This window comes from Mytilus trossulus, chromosome 4 (genome assembly GCF_036588685.1).
Source record: "Mytilus trossulus isolate FHL-02 chromosome 4, PNRI_Mtr1.1.1.hap1, whole genome shotgun sequence".
Taxonomy (NCBI): domain Eukaryota; kingdom Metazoa; phylum Mollusca; class Bivalvia; order Mytilida; family Mytilidae; genus Mytilus; species Mytilus trossulus.
Window position 1 is genome coordinate 83,573,587 of NC_086376.1, and position 17,315 is coordinate 83,590,901.

At 30.6% G+C, this 17,315-nt stretch overlaps 1 protein-coding gene across 1 annotated transcript; it reads left to right on the plus strand.

Moving 5' to 3' along the window:
• LOC134716155 (protein FAM219A-like) lies at positions 1 to 16,849 on the plus strand. The gene is made up of 5 exons (XM_063578950.1): positions 1 to 191; positions 3,459 to 3,534; positions 4,737 to 4,809; positions 12,033 to 12,113; positions 12,743 to 16,849. The coding sequence occupies exons 1-5, from the start codon at positions 117 to 119 to the stop codon at positions 12,933 to 12,935; spliced, it is 498 nt and encodes a 165-aa protein (XP_063435020.1). The 5' UTR covers positions 1 to 116; the 3' UTR covers positions 12,936 to 16,849.
• Positions 16,850 to 17,315: the final 466 nt, after the last annotated feature.

Sequence of the window (17,315 nt, forward strand, 5' to 3'; positions counted from 1 at the left end):
ATTTACGTTTTGTTTGAGACTTCCGGTTCGGCTAAGAAGAAATAAAAATATCAACACTTCTTGACGTTCATCAACAATATGAGCTTCTATCCCAAAACAGATGGTTAAAATTTAGAATGGACGGGATGGAAGATAGCGGATTTGATAGTGACCAAAAATCGTCTCAAGCACTTAACACAGATTCCGCAGCTGTTTGTATTTTCAAGCATATGTCGTCTCAAAAAAACTTTTCATACCTTTTCCATCTAACCTTTTCAAGGGGGGGATAGGACCTTTATCGGGACTCCGGGATCGGGTGTTTTTAAGCTCGGGATTTCGGGATTGACCATTTCGGGATCCGGGAATCCTTTTTTTCGGATTTCGGGACGTCGTGATTTACTTTAATTAAATTCGGGACCTCGGGATTTCGTTTTCTTAAGGTTCATCATAAGGAATTGAAAAATATGGCCGTGTTAACACCTCAAAAATTACTATGAGTACAGACAAACTGGTACATTTAGGAAAGTTTTAAGGCATGGCAGGAACTAGATATATAAAAGTTATATGAAGTCTACGTTTCAGAAAATGAAAAACTTACCTGCATTTTGATGTGCATTTTTTTCCAGTCTGCAGAAGATAGCAAAATAAACAAACACTCGAGTTTCATTTGATACGGTCCACTCAGTTACACAGTTTAAACCTGTTAAATCACCTATTGTCTAAAGGTGTCTATTGTCCATCTATTGTCCATTTAAATCAATACTACTCACAACATTGATTATATGAGGGGAGCTTCTCAATCGTTTTCACTACTTAGTTAATTTTTGCACCTTCTGCAGGAACGAAAAAAAATGGATAGCAAAATCTAGAAAAGTTAATAATTTTCTGAAACATAAAATGCATTTAAAATTTATATATCTAGTTCCTGCCATCCCTTAAAACTGTTGCAGGTGTATAGGTTAGTCTGTACTCAGAGTAAAATTTGGGGCGTAAATACTGCCATTTTAGCCAAAAGGTTATGATGAACCTTAAGTCCGGGATTTCGATATCAGGACCCCTCCTATCCCCCCTCTTTTCAGGGCTTCTGCCAGTTGTGGCTTGTCTGTTTACATCACTATTCACGGTAGACATAAACTTGGCGATCGCAATACTGGTATTCAAGCCAATGCTGCCCAATAAGGAATGACAATATAGATGTACTAATGAGCTGTACATATAATTTTTTTTTTTGTAAACATGAGTTGTGATACATAAATATTGATGAATTTCTATACTACTAGGTGTATAGGGTCTGTTTGCCCTGGGTTGTTTCATGGTATACCCTTTACTGTCTGTCGGTCTGTTGTCGGACATTAACTCAAAAACACTTTTACAAAAAAAGTCCAATATGCCAAGTTTTCTGCATTTAGTCACGGACGTATACATAAGTCCTTGATGTAGTGTGAGACTTGAGCATGTTCATGCTTTTTTGGCTGCATTTTCCTTTGATCTATTATTTTGTCTCTTTGATCTTTTCAATTTTGGTCAAATCTCACGCATTTACTTCATGAAGAGTTAGCAGAACTGTTATATGCATGAAACTTTGGTGAATTGTTTATATCTATTGAAGTCATGGAAGTGAGCATGGTGAGCTCCCTTTTGTTTGTTTTATAAAATTGGAATTTACTGTTTCAGAGCTTTGGAGTTTTATTTATGTAAAACAGGTTATTTTCTAGTTTTCAGACAATAACTCAAATACTATTTCAGCATTTTGCAAGAAACTTTATTGAAATGTTTAATTTTATGGACATGAGCAGTCAGCACCCTTTTGAATTTTATAAGTCATGAAAATTATAGACTTTACTGTTCTGATTTGTGAATTTTTATCAATTACATAAAGTTTTTTCCAATTTTAGAGCAATAACATTTTTAATGTAAATTATTTATATAGTTGATTTTTAGAAATTTTAGATTTTAAAAGTTTCAGAGTTACAAATGTATAAGATTTTAATCTGTAAAAAAGGGGTGATTTTTTTAAGTTTTCAGACATTATCCTTTAAGTGCTTAGAGAAGTTTTCTTTAGACTTTGATGGCTGATTTTTATCTAATAAGAAAATCTCCCTTAAGTGTAAGGCTTATTTTTTTTTTTAATTTCTAATAAAAAAATCGGAAGTTATTGAACTTTATTTGTTTATACATTAGTCTGAAAACAGATTTACTAAGAATTGTGCAACAGCAAGAAATCTTTGATGAATGTAAATTTAATTCATATAACCAATTTAAAGTTCTTTGACTACATTTATTTAGAAACCTTGAACAATGTAGAATATGTCAAATATTTGATTTAAATCCAAATTCAGACCTGTATCAACTTGAATATAGAATAGAATAGAATATTTTTATTTCCCAAATTACAGGGCCCATTAAGGGCATAAAATCAAATACAATTGATTTACATAATTGGTAACAACAACAATAATAGTGGCATATACATATGTATTTGGAATATAAGCATTGGTCAGAATCAAGCTAAAAAACACATATATATTGTGAATAAAAGAATAATAAAATTACATTATACATGTATATGTATATATATATTGTGTCAATTTTTGTCCCAATTGTTCAGGGTTTGACCTCTGCAGGCGTATCCCGCTGCACTCAGCGAAGCAGTTTATTAATATTGCATTTATACCTATAATTTAATACTTTTAATATTAATTCAGTCATGGACCCACAATGTCGTGGGTGTGGTCTAGTTATAATAATATAACCAGTGGACAATAAGGTATCAAAAGTTCAATGTAGACTAGGATAAAAAAAACTAATGCATATATTTTTTTCACTGCCCCCCTAACATTCCTACCCCCCTCTTAACTTAATTTGGGGAAAAAAAGATTGACCAATAAGAATATAAATATATAATCAATGTCATTTAAACATAACTTGCAGCATTTTTGACCCCCCCCCCCCCCCAAAAAAAAAAAACCAAACAAACAAACAACAAACTATTTGAATTAAGTTTTTTATCCTTCATTGATTTTTTTATGTTGGCCCTAAAACAAAGTTGCTCTGACGAATATTATTTTATTTTAAGATTTCATTAAATACATGTAAATGTATATATATACAATTATGCAGATGTCATGGGTGTGGTATGAGTTGCGAATTTCAATACATAACTCATTCTGTTCATGATCATGAATTAAAAAGATTATTAATTTAAAAAAAATATATTTGAAAGTACAAAAAAAAACATAGAGAAAGGAGAAATAAAGGAACTTTTCTAAAGTTACCTGAATAAAATATAACAATCAATTATTAGAATATCAAATGAAACTTAGAAAGATCAAACTATAAACTCTTTTCAATTATTTCTTTTATCAATCATGATTTTGATTGAGACAGCTCTCTATTATTAATGAAAATGAAAGTATAGATATCAAATTTAAATGTAATATAGGTTTACAAGTACATGTATAAGCTATTTTCTTTTGCAGAATAGAAATACTTTCAGTCAACAGAATGGAGTCCAGTCATCACAGAAGAAAACTCTTGATCTACAGAAGAAAATAAGTAAGCATTTATACATTTCAAAATTATTCATTGTTTGCTTAATTATTAATATAATTGTATGATGCTGTACATGTTATCATTGTTATCTGTATGCAGACATTAACATTGATTTTTGTGCTTAATATGTAAATGTACAAGATGTACATGTTGGTTTTGCTTTAGAGGAGATGGAACCTTAAAATAGAGTGCATAATCCAATGAAAGGGGCACTTTTATGCAGTCAGCATTTTTGTGACAGATATTTCTTTTGCAGTACTCTCGCCGCGATATAGCCTCTTTAAAGCAACCAACAATCAATCAATCAATCTTTTGCACTATGTAACATGTTACTTTTGTACAACAGTCTCATTTATCTTTTTTTTTACCAAGCATAGTTTCTTTTCAAAGAAATATAAAGAGCATCATTGATTCATTTATTTAAAATATTTTGGCCTTGATCATCACTGAAGAAATAAACAAACATACAATTGTTAAAGTCTTAGATATAGTTTCAATTTCCCATTACACGTTTGTCTATTGTGGAATGTATATTTTGTGTTAGGCAGGCCTCTACGCAATAGAATAGAAAAATAGTCACTCTGAATGAATGTTTCACTATAGAATTCCTGATTTAACTTTAAATCAAAGTTGGTGTGGTCCCTTAATTTTTCTTGTGATTGGGAATTTGCCTATATGTGGTCCTTTGATTGAGACAAGCCTTATGTTTAACACATTTATGCATATACATACATGTATTAACATCCCATTCTATGTTTCTTGTCATGTGTCAAAAATTGAATAATACATGTATCAACATGTATATGCTCAGTTAAATTTTATTGGCTGGTATTTGCATTTAAAAGCTGTGGATTGAAGGTGGGCTGTCTTTGAAATACAAGGAGAACAATAGATTCATGAAGGAATCAGCTGATGGTTGAAAAAAAACATGCACATCTCCATAGTGAATAATTTCATGAAAATTGGTTTGAAAGAAGTGAACGATTCTAATGTTTTATGTTAAATTTTCTATATCAAACAGACTGTCTCTTGCTTTAAGGCCAACATGAACTGCTCCAACGGAGAAGGCTTGGCCTATTTCTTTAGGGGTTTTAAACCTGTTTTTACAATTTTATAGTGCCAGAACTGTTGATGAAAGTTATATGTTTGTGTAGCAGAAAAGATAATATGAAAATTCTTTACATTTCTTATTTGCTTTATTGCAGATAAACATAAAGCAGCAAGTAAAAACAGAGTTGTGAATCAACAGCCAAAAAAATATCTGCTTTCCAGAAACAGGTAATTTCTCAAGCATACACAGATAATTTTTATTTACTAACTTATGCAGGTTGCAGTCTTGTAATTGACTGCTCCATAGGCTTACATGCAAAACAGCTGATCTTTTAAAATAGAAAAATAAAAAATGCTACATAGAAAAAATATTTCATGTTCATACCATGTATGTACTGATGTGAAATTGTGATTTAATCGAGAAAAAAAGGGGTTCATGCCACGAAGAATAAAAAGTTACGTAATCCTGAAGTCAAAACATTTTTTTCTACTTTCTGTTTGCTGTTTTTACTAGGCCACACCACTTCCAGCAAACATGATATCCTTCCACTTTCCTGAATTGATATCCCCCAAAAGATGCAGGTATAGGGGGAGGGTTGAGATCTCACAAACATGTTTAACCCCGCCGCATTTTTGCGCCTGTCCCAAGTCAGGAGCCTCTGGCCTTTGTTAGTCTTGTATTATTTAAATTTTAGTTTCTTGTGTACAATTTGGAAATTAGTATGGCGTTCATTATCACTGAACTAGTATATATTTGTTTAGGGGCCAGCTGAAGGACGCCTCCGGGTGCGGGAATTTCTCGCTACATTGAAGACCTGTTGGTGACCTTCTGCTGTTGTGTTTTTTTTATTTTGGTCGGGTTGTTGTCTCTTTGACACATTCCCCATTTCCATTCTCAATTTTATTAAGATTTTTTAAAAGTCTATATATACATGATATATGTTTCAATTCAGCATAAACCTATAATCAAACAGAAGAAATTGAGTTCAGAAAAAAAATCAGAAAAAAATGCACTATTTCGTTACCCTCCATGTTTTGACATGTGAAGGAAACTGGACTTGTTATACAAAACTGGTACCTATAAAGGGTCCACTTGCTTTGTATGAGGGATATTTTTTTAAGCATATTCAGATTCAGATACGTTTTGCAAAAGATAATTCTTATTTGTAATTTCACTTGGAAAAAAAATTATCCTTGAAATATGGGATCTTTTTTACTTGTTATAAGGGAGATAATCAATGAGGGCAAAATTCAATTTTTAAACAATAGAGATAGATAAGTTCACTATTTGCACTAAGTTAAACTAATAATAGTAATAAAATTCTTTATTTATCGAAGATTACATGTAATGCCAGGTTAATTGATAAATACTATTCAAAATTATAATATAATGATATTACAAGAACACAAATACACCAGTACTAATAAAACAATCAGCCCCCCCCCCCCCCCCCCCCCAAAAAAAAAATTAAAATAATGTTAAGCAATAAATGGCATTTACACACAAAAATATTAGCTTCTAGTAATAATTTAGCTTTATGTATTTATATACCGTAACACGTGAAGCTCAAAAGCCTCCATGTTCAATTTTTCCTCTTTACACTGTTTTGGTCTGTGTCTTTACTGCTACATTGTATGTAAGCATTAATCATTTAGATGTAAGTTACAAATTACCTATCAACAGTTATATTTTGGAAAATTGTTTGCCATAATTCATGATGTCAATTGTATCCACCTTGCATGGTCTTCAATTTTAATTCCCATACCATTAAGTGGGTATGGAAAATAGTTTTACCTTTGTTTGTTCTCCTGTTTATTCAATCATTTTATCATTGCTAGTAGTCTGTTGTTATTTATGTATTATTGTCATTTTGTTTATTTTCTTTGGTTACATCTTCTGACATCAGACTCGGACTTCTCTTGAACTGAATTTAAATGTGCGTATTGTTATACGTTTACTTTTCTACATCGGTTAGAGGTATAGGGGGAGGGTTGAGATCTCACAAACATGTATAACCCCACCGCATTTTTGCGCCTGTCCCAAGTCAGGAGCCTCTGGCCTTTGTTAGTCTTGTATTATTTTTATTTTAGTTTCTTGTGTACAATTTGGAAATAAGTATGGCGTTCATTATCACTGAACTAGTATATATTTGTTTAGGGGCCAGCTGAAGGACGCCTCCGGGTGCGGGAATTTCTCGCTACATTGAAGACCTGTTGGTGACCTTCTGCTGTTGTTTTTTTATTTGGTCGGGTTGTTGTCTCTTTGACACATTCCCCATTTCCATTCTCAATTTTATTTTTTACAGAGTTTGTCTTTAGTGCCGTGTGGAGGCAGTAGAGTGCCTCCCCGTGCTTCAGGTTTATGCTCTTATAATATACTAGATTATGGAGTGTGTGTCCGAGCGAGAACGGCTCTAGTTCATTACTTTAGGAATATTTATCAAAAAGTAGTATTTCAATATTCAGCCCCATTCTACTATTTAGTCAGCCATCAGTCCTACCCTGATATACACTATCTTTTTCGGGTAATTTATACTGATGGTGTTTGACATTTTCAGCCGAACAATTTTATCAATTTTACATAACTTAAATTATTGTATGCTGGTTCATATTCTGGACGCCAATCTTTACTCCTTTATTATGTAATTCACTAACAAAACAATTATGAAACTTAGAAATGGAAAAATACTAAATACTAAACTTGTTCAAAGGGTATCTACACGTCTCAATCTTCAAAATGGGTTATCTAAAAATACTACCATTGCTAACATTTTTAACAATAAAAATCGTGATTACCCTTCTATCGATAAGTGTCATGCCAAAAAATGACATACATGTCCCTGTCTTTCCACCAACAATACGGTAATGTCCACGTTTAATGGTCGCACATTTTCTTTAAATTTTGAAACTGATGTAACTTGAAAGACAAACAGTATTATTTATTTACTCACATGAAACAAACCGGGGTGTGGTATTCAGTATGTAGGAGAAACTGGACGATATTTATCTAAACGCACTCAAGAACATCTGTATCGTTTTAAAAGACCAAATAAATTCAAAAGTTTCATTTACCAACATCTTAAGAAGCACAACCATCCTTTTAAATATTTAGCAGTTCAACCTTTAGAAGTAGTAAATAAGCAGCCTGGTGAATCACATTCAAAGTTTGTACGATCACGGAAAATAATTGAATTAAATTGGATTAAAAAATTACAGACAGTTTACCCTCTCGGTCTAAATGATAATATAATGGGAATTGGTAATATATCTAGAACCAATTCCGTTAACATTTTGGATATAGTTTCTAAAACTGTTCGTAAAAACCGTTCTCACGGTTGTAGAACAAATCGCAATCAAAGAAAATTTCGGGCCAATCATATTAATATTTCGGACCTAATTTCTATTTCAAAAAACAACGGCAGACATTATCTGTTAACAAAACTCTGTTCGTTACCGGTTAATAAGTTAAATAAAATTTTGGAGGATTGCAACACAATTTCATATAGCAGTCCTAATTATATATAAGTATGAAATTGTTCAAATTATTATGGCATATTGTTATTCTAAATTATTTCCCAAAATTGATCGACATGAAGATCATAAAAAACATTTTATTAAAATAAAGTATGTCAATAAAGGCTTTGATTTTGTAAATATTGCAGGTATATTTAACGACCATTCTGTTAAAGAACAAATTCCTGGATATTTTGACAATACTGAACTACCTCTAATTTGTTATATTTACAAGAAATCTACCCAGAAATTTGTGTTTAATTATAGTCAATTGTGTAAAGATGTTAATATCAGTGAAAATACACCTACTTCATGTAATTGCAGTAATTCCGAATATATTTATGGACCCATTTCCCATGTTGTATTAGGAGATCTTAACATCGTTCAAGACCAAGAGTTAAAATCATTCCTCAGTAAAGAACCTAAATATCGTCCCCCATCAATTATTAATTGGAATGAGTGTCGTAATATCATCCAAGACTCACTCCATACTTACTGTATGAAATGGATAAAACGGGAAAAAGCTGACAAAAAATCTTTGGACTCTTTTTTGTCGTGCCTTCGACTTAAGTCGAAAAAGCGAGACTAAGCGATCCTACATTCTGTCGTCGTCGGTGTCGGCGGCGGCGTCAACAAATATTCACTCTGTGGTTAAAGTTTTTAAAATTTTAATAACTTTCTTAAACTATCCTGGATTTGTACCAAACTTGGACAGAAGCTTGTTTATGATCATAAAATAGTATCCAGATGTAAATTTTGTAAAAATAAAATTCCATTTTTTCCGTATTTTACTTATAAATGGACTTAGTTTTTCTGTGGGACAACATAACATTCACTCTGTGGATAAAGTTTTAAAAATTTTAATTACTTTCTTAAACAATCCTTGGTTTGTACCAAGCCTTGGCAGAAGCTTGTTTATGATCATTAGATAGTATCCAGAAGTAAATTTTGTAAAACGATAAATCCATTTTTTTCGGATTTTACATGTAAATGGACTTAGATTTTCTGCCAGGAAACAACACATTCACTCTGTGGTTAAATTTTTTAAAATTTTGATAACTTCTTATACCATTATTTATTTGTACCAAACTTAGACAGAAGCTTGTTTATGACCAAAAACTAGTATTTAGAAGAAAATTTTGTGAATATTTGGTACCTGTGTATCTGTATTTTACTTATAAATGGAATTAGTTATTGTTCCGGTTAACATTACATCCATATAGTTAAAGTTTTTAAAACATTTATTAGATTCATAAGCTATCCTTGATTTTTTCAAAACTTGGACAGAAGCTTCTTACAATCAAAAGATAGTATCAAGCAGAATTTTTGTATTGATTTTTTCCCTGATTTTTGTTGAGTCTGCAATTTACAGCAAAAGTAGGCGAGACACTGGGTTCCGCAGAACCCTTACAAATTTTTTAATTCAGTAATGAAGATAGTTGATATACGTATTCAACATTTTAAAGAAAATTTTACTATTAACAATAACCACAATAAATCTATTTCTCGTATCAAACATAAACTAAAAGAACTAGCAAAGGAATTTGTTTTTGTCCCGGCCGATAAAGCTGCTAATAATATTATTATTGTTTGACGTAAATTTTACATTGAGGTTCTGAAAAAGGAAATTACCAATTCACCAACATTCCAACTGACTCCATTTTCAGAAAACGAAATCTGTAACAAACATAAACTTTTAGCCACCGCTTTACAAGCAGAGCCAAAAACAATGAAAGTCCTTACTATGTATTGGCTTCCGAAGCTACACAAAACCCCTTACAAATATAGATTTATTTCGTCTTCAAGCCATTGTTCAACTACTAAATTGTCTATTCTTCTTACCAGCACACTTGGTACAATTAAAAACCTTATAATAAATTGTTCAAATAAGGCTTTCGAAAATAGTGGAATAAATTACTTTTGGAGTGTCAAGAACTCGTTGGAAGTACTTGATAAATTGCATGCTTATATTGGTGATTTTGAATCTGTTCAAAGTTTTGATTTTTCTTCCCTGTATACCACATTGCCTCACATTCTCATTAAGAAAAAATTCACACACCTCATTAAATGGGCATTCAAAAAGTCTGAATGTGAATATATATGTTCTAACTCTTTTAGGTCATTTTTTAGTAGCAATAAACAAAAAAACTATGTTAATTGGACATGCTTTGATACTATATATGCCCTTGAATTTTTACTAGATAACATTTTTGTTCGCTTTGGGGATTCCGTATATCGTCAGATTATCGGAATTCCAATGGGGACTAACTGTGCACCACTTATTGCGGACCTCTTTTTGTATTGTTATGAGTTACAATTTATGACAAAAATAAGCAAAGACCCATCAAAACAACATCTGATAAACAAATTTAATAATACTTTTAGATATTTGGATGATTTTTTATGCTCTCAATAATGACGACTTCAGTATGTATATTAATGAAATTTATCCTGCTGAACTTACTTTAAATAAAGCTAATACTAACAATGACCACTGCCCTTTCCTCGATCTTGATATCTATATCATTAACGGAAAGCTGAATACTAAAATTTATGATAAAAGGGATGATTTTTCATTTCCTATCGTTAATTACCCGTTTTTAGATGTGACGTTCCCTTGTCACCATCTTACGGTGTTTATATATCTCAACTTGTACGATTTTCTCGTGTATGTAACAATGTTTTAGATTTTAACGAGAGAAATTTATGTATTACTGAAAAATTATTTCACCAGGGTTTTCGATATCACAAACTTGTCAAAACATTTACTAAATTTTATCATCGGTATAAAGACATCATTCGTAAATATAGCTCAACATGCAGACTTCTTATACGTTCATGTATTTCACATCCAATTTTTTATGGAAATATTCTTTATAAAGCACAAAGGTGTCAGTATTCACCTCAGAAACTTACAAAACCTTTGAATAGACTTATTAAGAAGGGGTATAATTACGATACTGTTGTCAAGTCATTAAAGATTGCATATTTTGGCGTTAATATTGAGTCACTGATAAGGTCTTTGCATCGGAACTAAACACATTTATTCTAAAAACAGTTGTTGGCATGACACGTGTTATGTTCTTCTCATATATGTTATGATGGTATGATACTAAACCCCTAACGGGAAGGATTGTGCCTGATGTTCATATGATGAAATCATAATCTTTCAGTCAGTTTAATTGAAGTCTGGAGCTGGCATGTCAGTTAACTGCTAGTAGTCTGTTGTTATTTATGTATTATTGTCATTTTGTTTATTTTCTTTGGTTCTGACATCAGACTGGGACTTCTCTTGAACTGAATTTTAATGTGCATATTGTTATGCGTTTACTTTTCTACATTGGTTAGAGGTATAGGGGGAGGGTTGAGATCTCACAAACATGTTTAACCCCGCCTCATTTTTGCGCCTGTCCCAAGTCAGGAGCCTCTGGCCTTTGTTAGTCTTGTATTATTTTTATTTTAGTTTCTTGTGTACAATTTGGAAATAAGTATGGTGTTCATTATCACTGAACTAGTATATATTTGTTTAGGGGCCAGCTGAAGGACGCCTCCGGGTGCGGGAATTTCTCGCTTCATTGAAGACCTGTTGGTGACCTTCTGCTGTTGTTTTTTTATTTGGTCGGGTTGTTGTCTCTTTGACACATTCCCCATTTCCATTCTCAATTTTATTTCAAAATATGTGAAGACTATATAATTATTTTCACATCTTGTATTCTTGTATACTGCTATTCTCGTATTGAACAGATTTTTTGTGTGTAGATCTACATTGATAAGTTTCATACATTTTGATCAATTTCGTTTACTTTTGAAAAGCTTTGATCATGTTGATAGAACTATAGCCTATAGCTATTGACCTAAAAAAATATAATAGAATTGTTCATGTCTTGACATTTTATGTTTGCAATGTTTGCAGAACTGATTTTGTTTGTCATTTTCAGATTAAGTGTACCCAGTAAACAAGACTTACTTGCCAATGAACATGACAATCAGCCCCTAGTTGCAATTGTGTCAGATGATAGGTAAGTTTAATATAAAAATCATTGCAATTTTATTTTGTTTTATATTACTGGTAATTTAATGAAATTTTTTCTAGAAAGCTAATTCCAATGCATGCATAATTTGGTCATGTCCATTTTTGAAGCAGAGTGGTCTAAGTATGTATCTGCAGTGATTACTATGTCAATACTGATGTTGTAAGCTTGAATCTGGCAAGTGCCAAGGTGTTTTTGACTTGTATATATAAAATGACTATAATTGCCAGTTTTCCTGCCATAAGTCAGTGGTTTTCTCAGGGTTCTGTTTACTAATTTGGTATTGTGCTTCATATGATGAATGCAATATTAAATTCTTTCCTTGTCAAATTACTGTTTGCCAAAATAATTATGTATTCTCATCCATATTAGATGGCCATTAAATTTTGTGAAACATATTTTTCAAGAAATAAAAATCTGAAATTTGGAATTGAGCTTTATCAGGTTCATGTGACCTGTTTAACCATGTGGTTGGTTAAAAATCAAGCATGCATCACATCTTGTTAACCAAAGACTTAAAGCAGGGTATCAGTTATAATTTACACTCTAAATTAGAAAAATTCTCTGTTTTGATGTTAAATATTTAGCATTTCAAGATAATTTACTTGTTTTTTCAGTGAAGACGATGATTTTGAATCTCCAATGTTTGCCAAAGCTGCAACTAAAGAAATAGCTCAACAATTGATTAAAGATGGCTACAATTTAGATCTGGAACCTGACGATGAAGATCTTGACTTAATACCCCCACGACCTTTAAATGAACGTTGTATTTGTTGTCCTAATTACCAAGGATCATGTGTTATGCAATGATATTACAGCTTATGTTAAAAAATAAATCTTTAAGATTAATGGTCTGTTATCAGTAGAATTTAACGGTAAAGATTGGAGACTGAAACACTTTCAAAAACATGAAATTTACTCAATTTTCTTCAGTAATGTAAAACTGAACTTTGTAGTAAAATAATATTTACAAAAAAAAATCAGTATTGTTAAATGACCAGCAAATTATTTTTTTTTGCCTGCAGCTTTAATTGAGTTTTAAATGCATAAGCTAGCTTTATCTAAAACTTCTGTGTTTTTTTTAATTTCTTTTTTTAAGGAAAGTGAAATATTATAATGCACAAGTGCAATAGTTTAAAATATCAAACTCTAACTTACTCTGCTTTAATTCTACACACAGTTAAATTGTTATAATACTCAGTTGAAATTGTCTGAGTGATTAAATTAGATCTTCCATTATTGTTTACCCCATGCAACATTCTTGAGGTGTTTCTGGTAGCATTTAGTTTTGCATTGTTATAATTTCAAATTTGCACGTCTAGGATGAAAAAGTTGTTCTTGTTATAGATATTTTTCACGCATAATTGATATTTTATTTTTATTTTATTTTATATATACGTTTTGCTTACATTCCATTAGATTATGTATTTTGTTTGTATATTATTAAGGTCCCCCTAAATGTTAAATCTATTCTTCATTAACTGATGTTAAAAGATTTTATGGTATGGTTGAAAGTTGTAATATTGTGTATATTTGTATTAGACGATCTGAATGTGTATGTGGGCATATGGCAATGTTAAAAGGTTTTTTGTGATTACTGTTCCATTGAAAAACATATATAGTACACAGAGAAGTCTCTTCTGACAATCAGAAACTATTTTTTTGAGACAATTATATGATTTCACAGATGTCTGAAAATAATTGTCATCAACCAGGCACCCATAGATGATTTTTCCAAATTTTCTTTCCCTTTGTCCAAAGTATGTTTTTTAAACAGTCCTAAGAGAATGTTGCTTATAGAAGTGATCATTTAATAGTATATTCAAGATAGAAACAGTAGAAAATTTAAAAACAGATTAAAATTAATCAGCAGCATTTCGCTGTTTTTAGTGTGACTAAACATTTTAAAAAGCTTACACACTTATTTTCAAAAAATTCATATAACTTAACAAAATATTCATGTAGATAGTAGGTATACTTTAAAACATTATCCATATGAGCAAATATGTCTAACTAAGAATCCAGTATCAAGGATGACTTAGCTTGAAATTTCTAGATCACTATGAAAAAAAACATGCTATAATGGACTTTGGTCACTTCATTCTTTTTCTGTATAATTAATATACAATGTTAAATATTTAATGGCAATTTGATCATCAGAAATCCTATAAATATACATATAGTATTATATAACATTTCTGAAATCCAGTTATTCTGAATTATATAATGACAGTTCTTTTTCTTGTTTATTATTATTTATATTGATATTATTCTGTTTTGTTTTCTTTTGAGTTGTATAGTGTGTTGATATTATTTAATGAATTAAATGTTTTATTAAATATGGCTGATAATATAATTTGTGATCTTATGGCAACGTTTTTATGAGAAGACATATATTCTTAAGGCTAACTTCATGTTACAAGGTTACAATATGATACATATGGTTAAATCTAGAATATTTTAATTATGTTTTCTTGTCTGTGAGTCCCTCTGTTTCGTCTGTTTGTCTTGGTTAAGGTTAAAGATTTTGGTCAAGGTAGTTTTTGATGAAGTTGAAGTCCAATCAACTTGAAACTTAGTACACATGTTTCCCATGATGTGAACTTTCTAATTTAACGCCAAATTAAAGTTTTGACCTAAATTTCATGTTCCAACTAACATGGAAGTGATAATGCTAGTAGGGCATCCATGTCCTATGGACACATTCATATTTTTTTATCAAGAAGGTTGACTTCACTTAAATAATGAAAATTTGTTGCATTCTTAAAAGAATTTAACTAATATAAACTAATTAAATTTAATTCAGGCTTTTTCAAAAGTTTGTTATATTATATCCATTCAAAGTTTTCTGAAATGACATAAATTTTGTACATTTATTTTCAATTTGTTTTTTTATAATTGGTCACATTTGATACATGAATCTTGAATGAAGATACAAATATAGATTCCATCAAAACTGTTAGAAAAAAAATAATCATCAATGTTAAAAGGTGCTTTCTGTAGCTTCAAGTAGAAATCAAAAGTGTATATAGCAGTATATTTACAGCATATGTGTGACCCATAGAATAAGAATTGAGATTCTGAAGGCTTTTAGAAGTTACTAAATTTCATGTCCAAAATTTATTTAATACAATTCACTTGATAAATTCAGGCAATAATTAATGTAAGATAATCTCACATTTTATATCAGCTGTTTATTTCTTTGTATTTAAGTTGAAAGTAGAAATTCATAAGACATAAATGATAGATATGCTATAATAATGAGGGTTATCTTTCCTTGATCATTGAGGTAAAATTAAGTTCACAATTTTGAAGAACATTTTTATGTATTTTGATAAAAGCTATATTCATAGTAGATTTACTACTAATTTAAACTAAGAAATATAAATATAAACATTTTCTAGTTTATAAATGTGAATAATTTAATTTTGGCTGTAACTCATCTTCTGATTGGCTGACATTATTTTGTTATCAGCCCATAGACATAATTTAGTAATGTGACCGTGACGTCATCAACTTTTTTTCATGGTTTTCTTGGTTTAAAATGGAATTTAGAATTAGAATTAAGAATAACATAAAAAATGTGGTGCACACTGTTAATTAACACGCTACGCGTGTTATTCAGTGTGCACCAAATTTTTTATGTTATTTTGAATAGACAGAAAAAATATTAGTGATTCCTTAATTAATTTAAAAATGATATGATGATATACCTGTACTTCAAACCTGTGATTGTATGTGGTATCTACAGATGATGTATTATTGACATTTTATTTGAGAGCCTTGATAATGATATACTAAATTAGAAATGAAAACATGCAATATATATAAAGTTTTGCAATGGTTTTTAGGGTCATTTGTGCAATTATATATCTTAGTTGTATCATTTCATATGTTTGTTCATTATTTTGATTCAAGTTTATTAAAAGAAAATAGAACAGCTCATAAATGATATTATATTTGACAATTTATTATGAATAGGGTAAAATCAGGTGGAATGGCTAATGAAAGTTCTATTTATTGTATTCAAAGTTATCTTCTGCTAATCATATTTTTGTTATCATATTGTTAAACATAATCATTATGCTCTTGTTATTGGTACAAACCAACTTCTCTTTCTAGAAAAAAATATACACTTGAATATTTTTAACCATTTAAACTATTAATTTCATTTATCATGAGTTTCTCAAGAAATTTCTCCCACCTTTCAGATATAACTATACAATATCTTAGATTGTAAAACATTTATTCAATATTATCCTATTGGATGCTGCACACAAGTCAAATTTATAGCTGCCAAAGAAATACCTTTAACCAATAGTCTGACTTGTTCCTCCTAGTCTCATTGTCCCTTTTAATTTGAGCCAGAAAGATGTGAAGAAAGCTATTTATAGCAACTGTTTAAAACTTTAAAGTAAACAAATTATTTGATCAAACAATCAATTTGTGCATGTAACTAAGGTAAAATTGGTGTTATTATTTGGTTTTCACCTGAACATGTGACTTGTGCATATAACTATAGTGAAATGGGTGCTAAGATTTGTAATTTTCATGTGACGTCTATTTTTGCATATGTATCATTAGATCTCATTTGACTCTTTAAGTTGTATTAGTTTGATCTGACATTCCTCTGCAGTTATCCATTATCATGTGATTATGTTTTAAATTTTATACATGCTTTTCATACAAATATAACTATTCATTAAATACAATATAGTATATTGTTATATGTTACTGTGTTTGTAGATTAGTGATGAATACCTGCTACATTGATATTAAAAAAAAAAGAGATGTGGTATGGTTGCCAATAAGACGACTATCCACCAAAACTCAAATGAATGTTTTTTGACAATGAAAACTAGAAAATTGTTGATAATTGATAGTTCATGTATGCCTACTTGGTATATATTGAGGGAGATATGCCATTGTTTTGCCCTTTCTGTCACAGAGTTAAGTCATTTTAGTTTATCAGTTCTTCATAAAAGTTGTTATGAGTTCTTCGATCTACAGATAACTCTTCAATGTACAACAAAACTTAACACTATTGCCTCATTAATTGTATAGCTGCTCTTTATGCATTTCTTTATTATGGTGATTTTTTTTGAGCCTGCGACTTTTGGTGGCAGAAAGCTCGACATAGGGATAGTGATCCAGCGGTTGCGGATGCTTCATACTTTGTATATATAGATG

Bases quoted from the DNA above. Each gene is read 5' to 3' on its own strand.
- LOC134716155 (XM_063578950.1), top strand. From the start codon at position 117: ATGGACGGGATGGAAGATAGCGGATTTGATAGTGACCAAAAATCGTCT. The intron at 3,535-4,736 runs GTAAGCATTTAT...GCTTTATTGCAG, and splicing joins TGATCTACAGAAGAAAATAA to ATAAACATAAAGCAGCAAGT. The intron at 4,810-12,032 runs GTAATTTCTCAA...TGTCATTTTCAG, and splicing joins TATCTGCTTTCCAGAAACAG to ATTAAGTGTACCCAGTAAAC.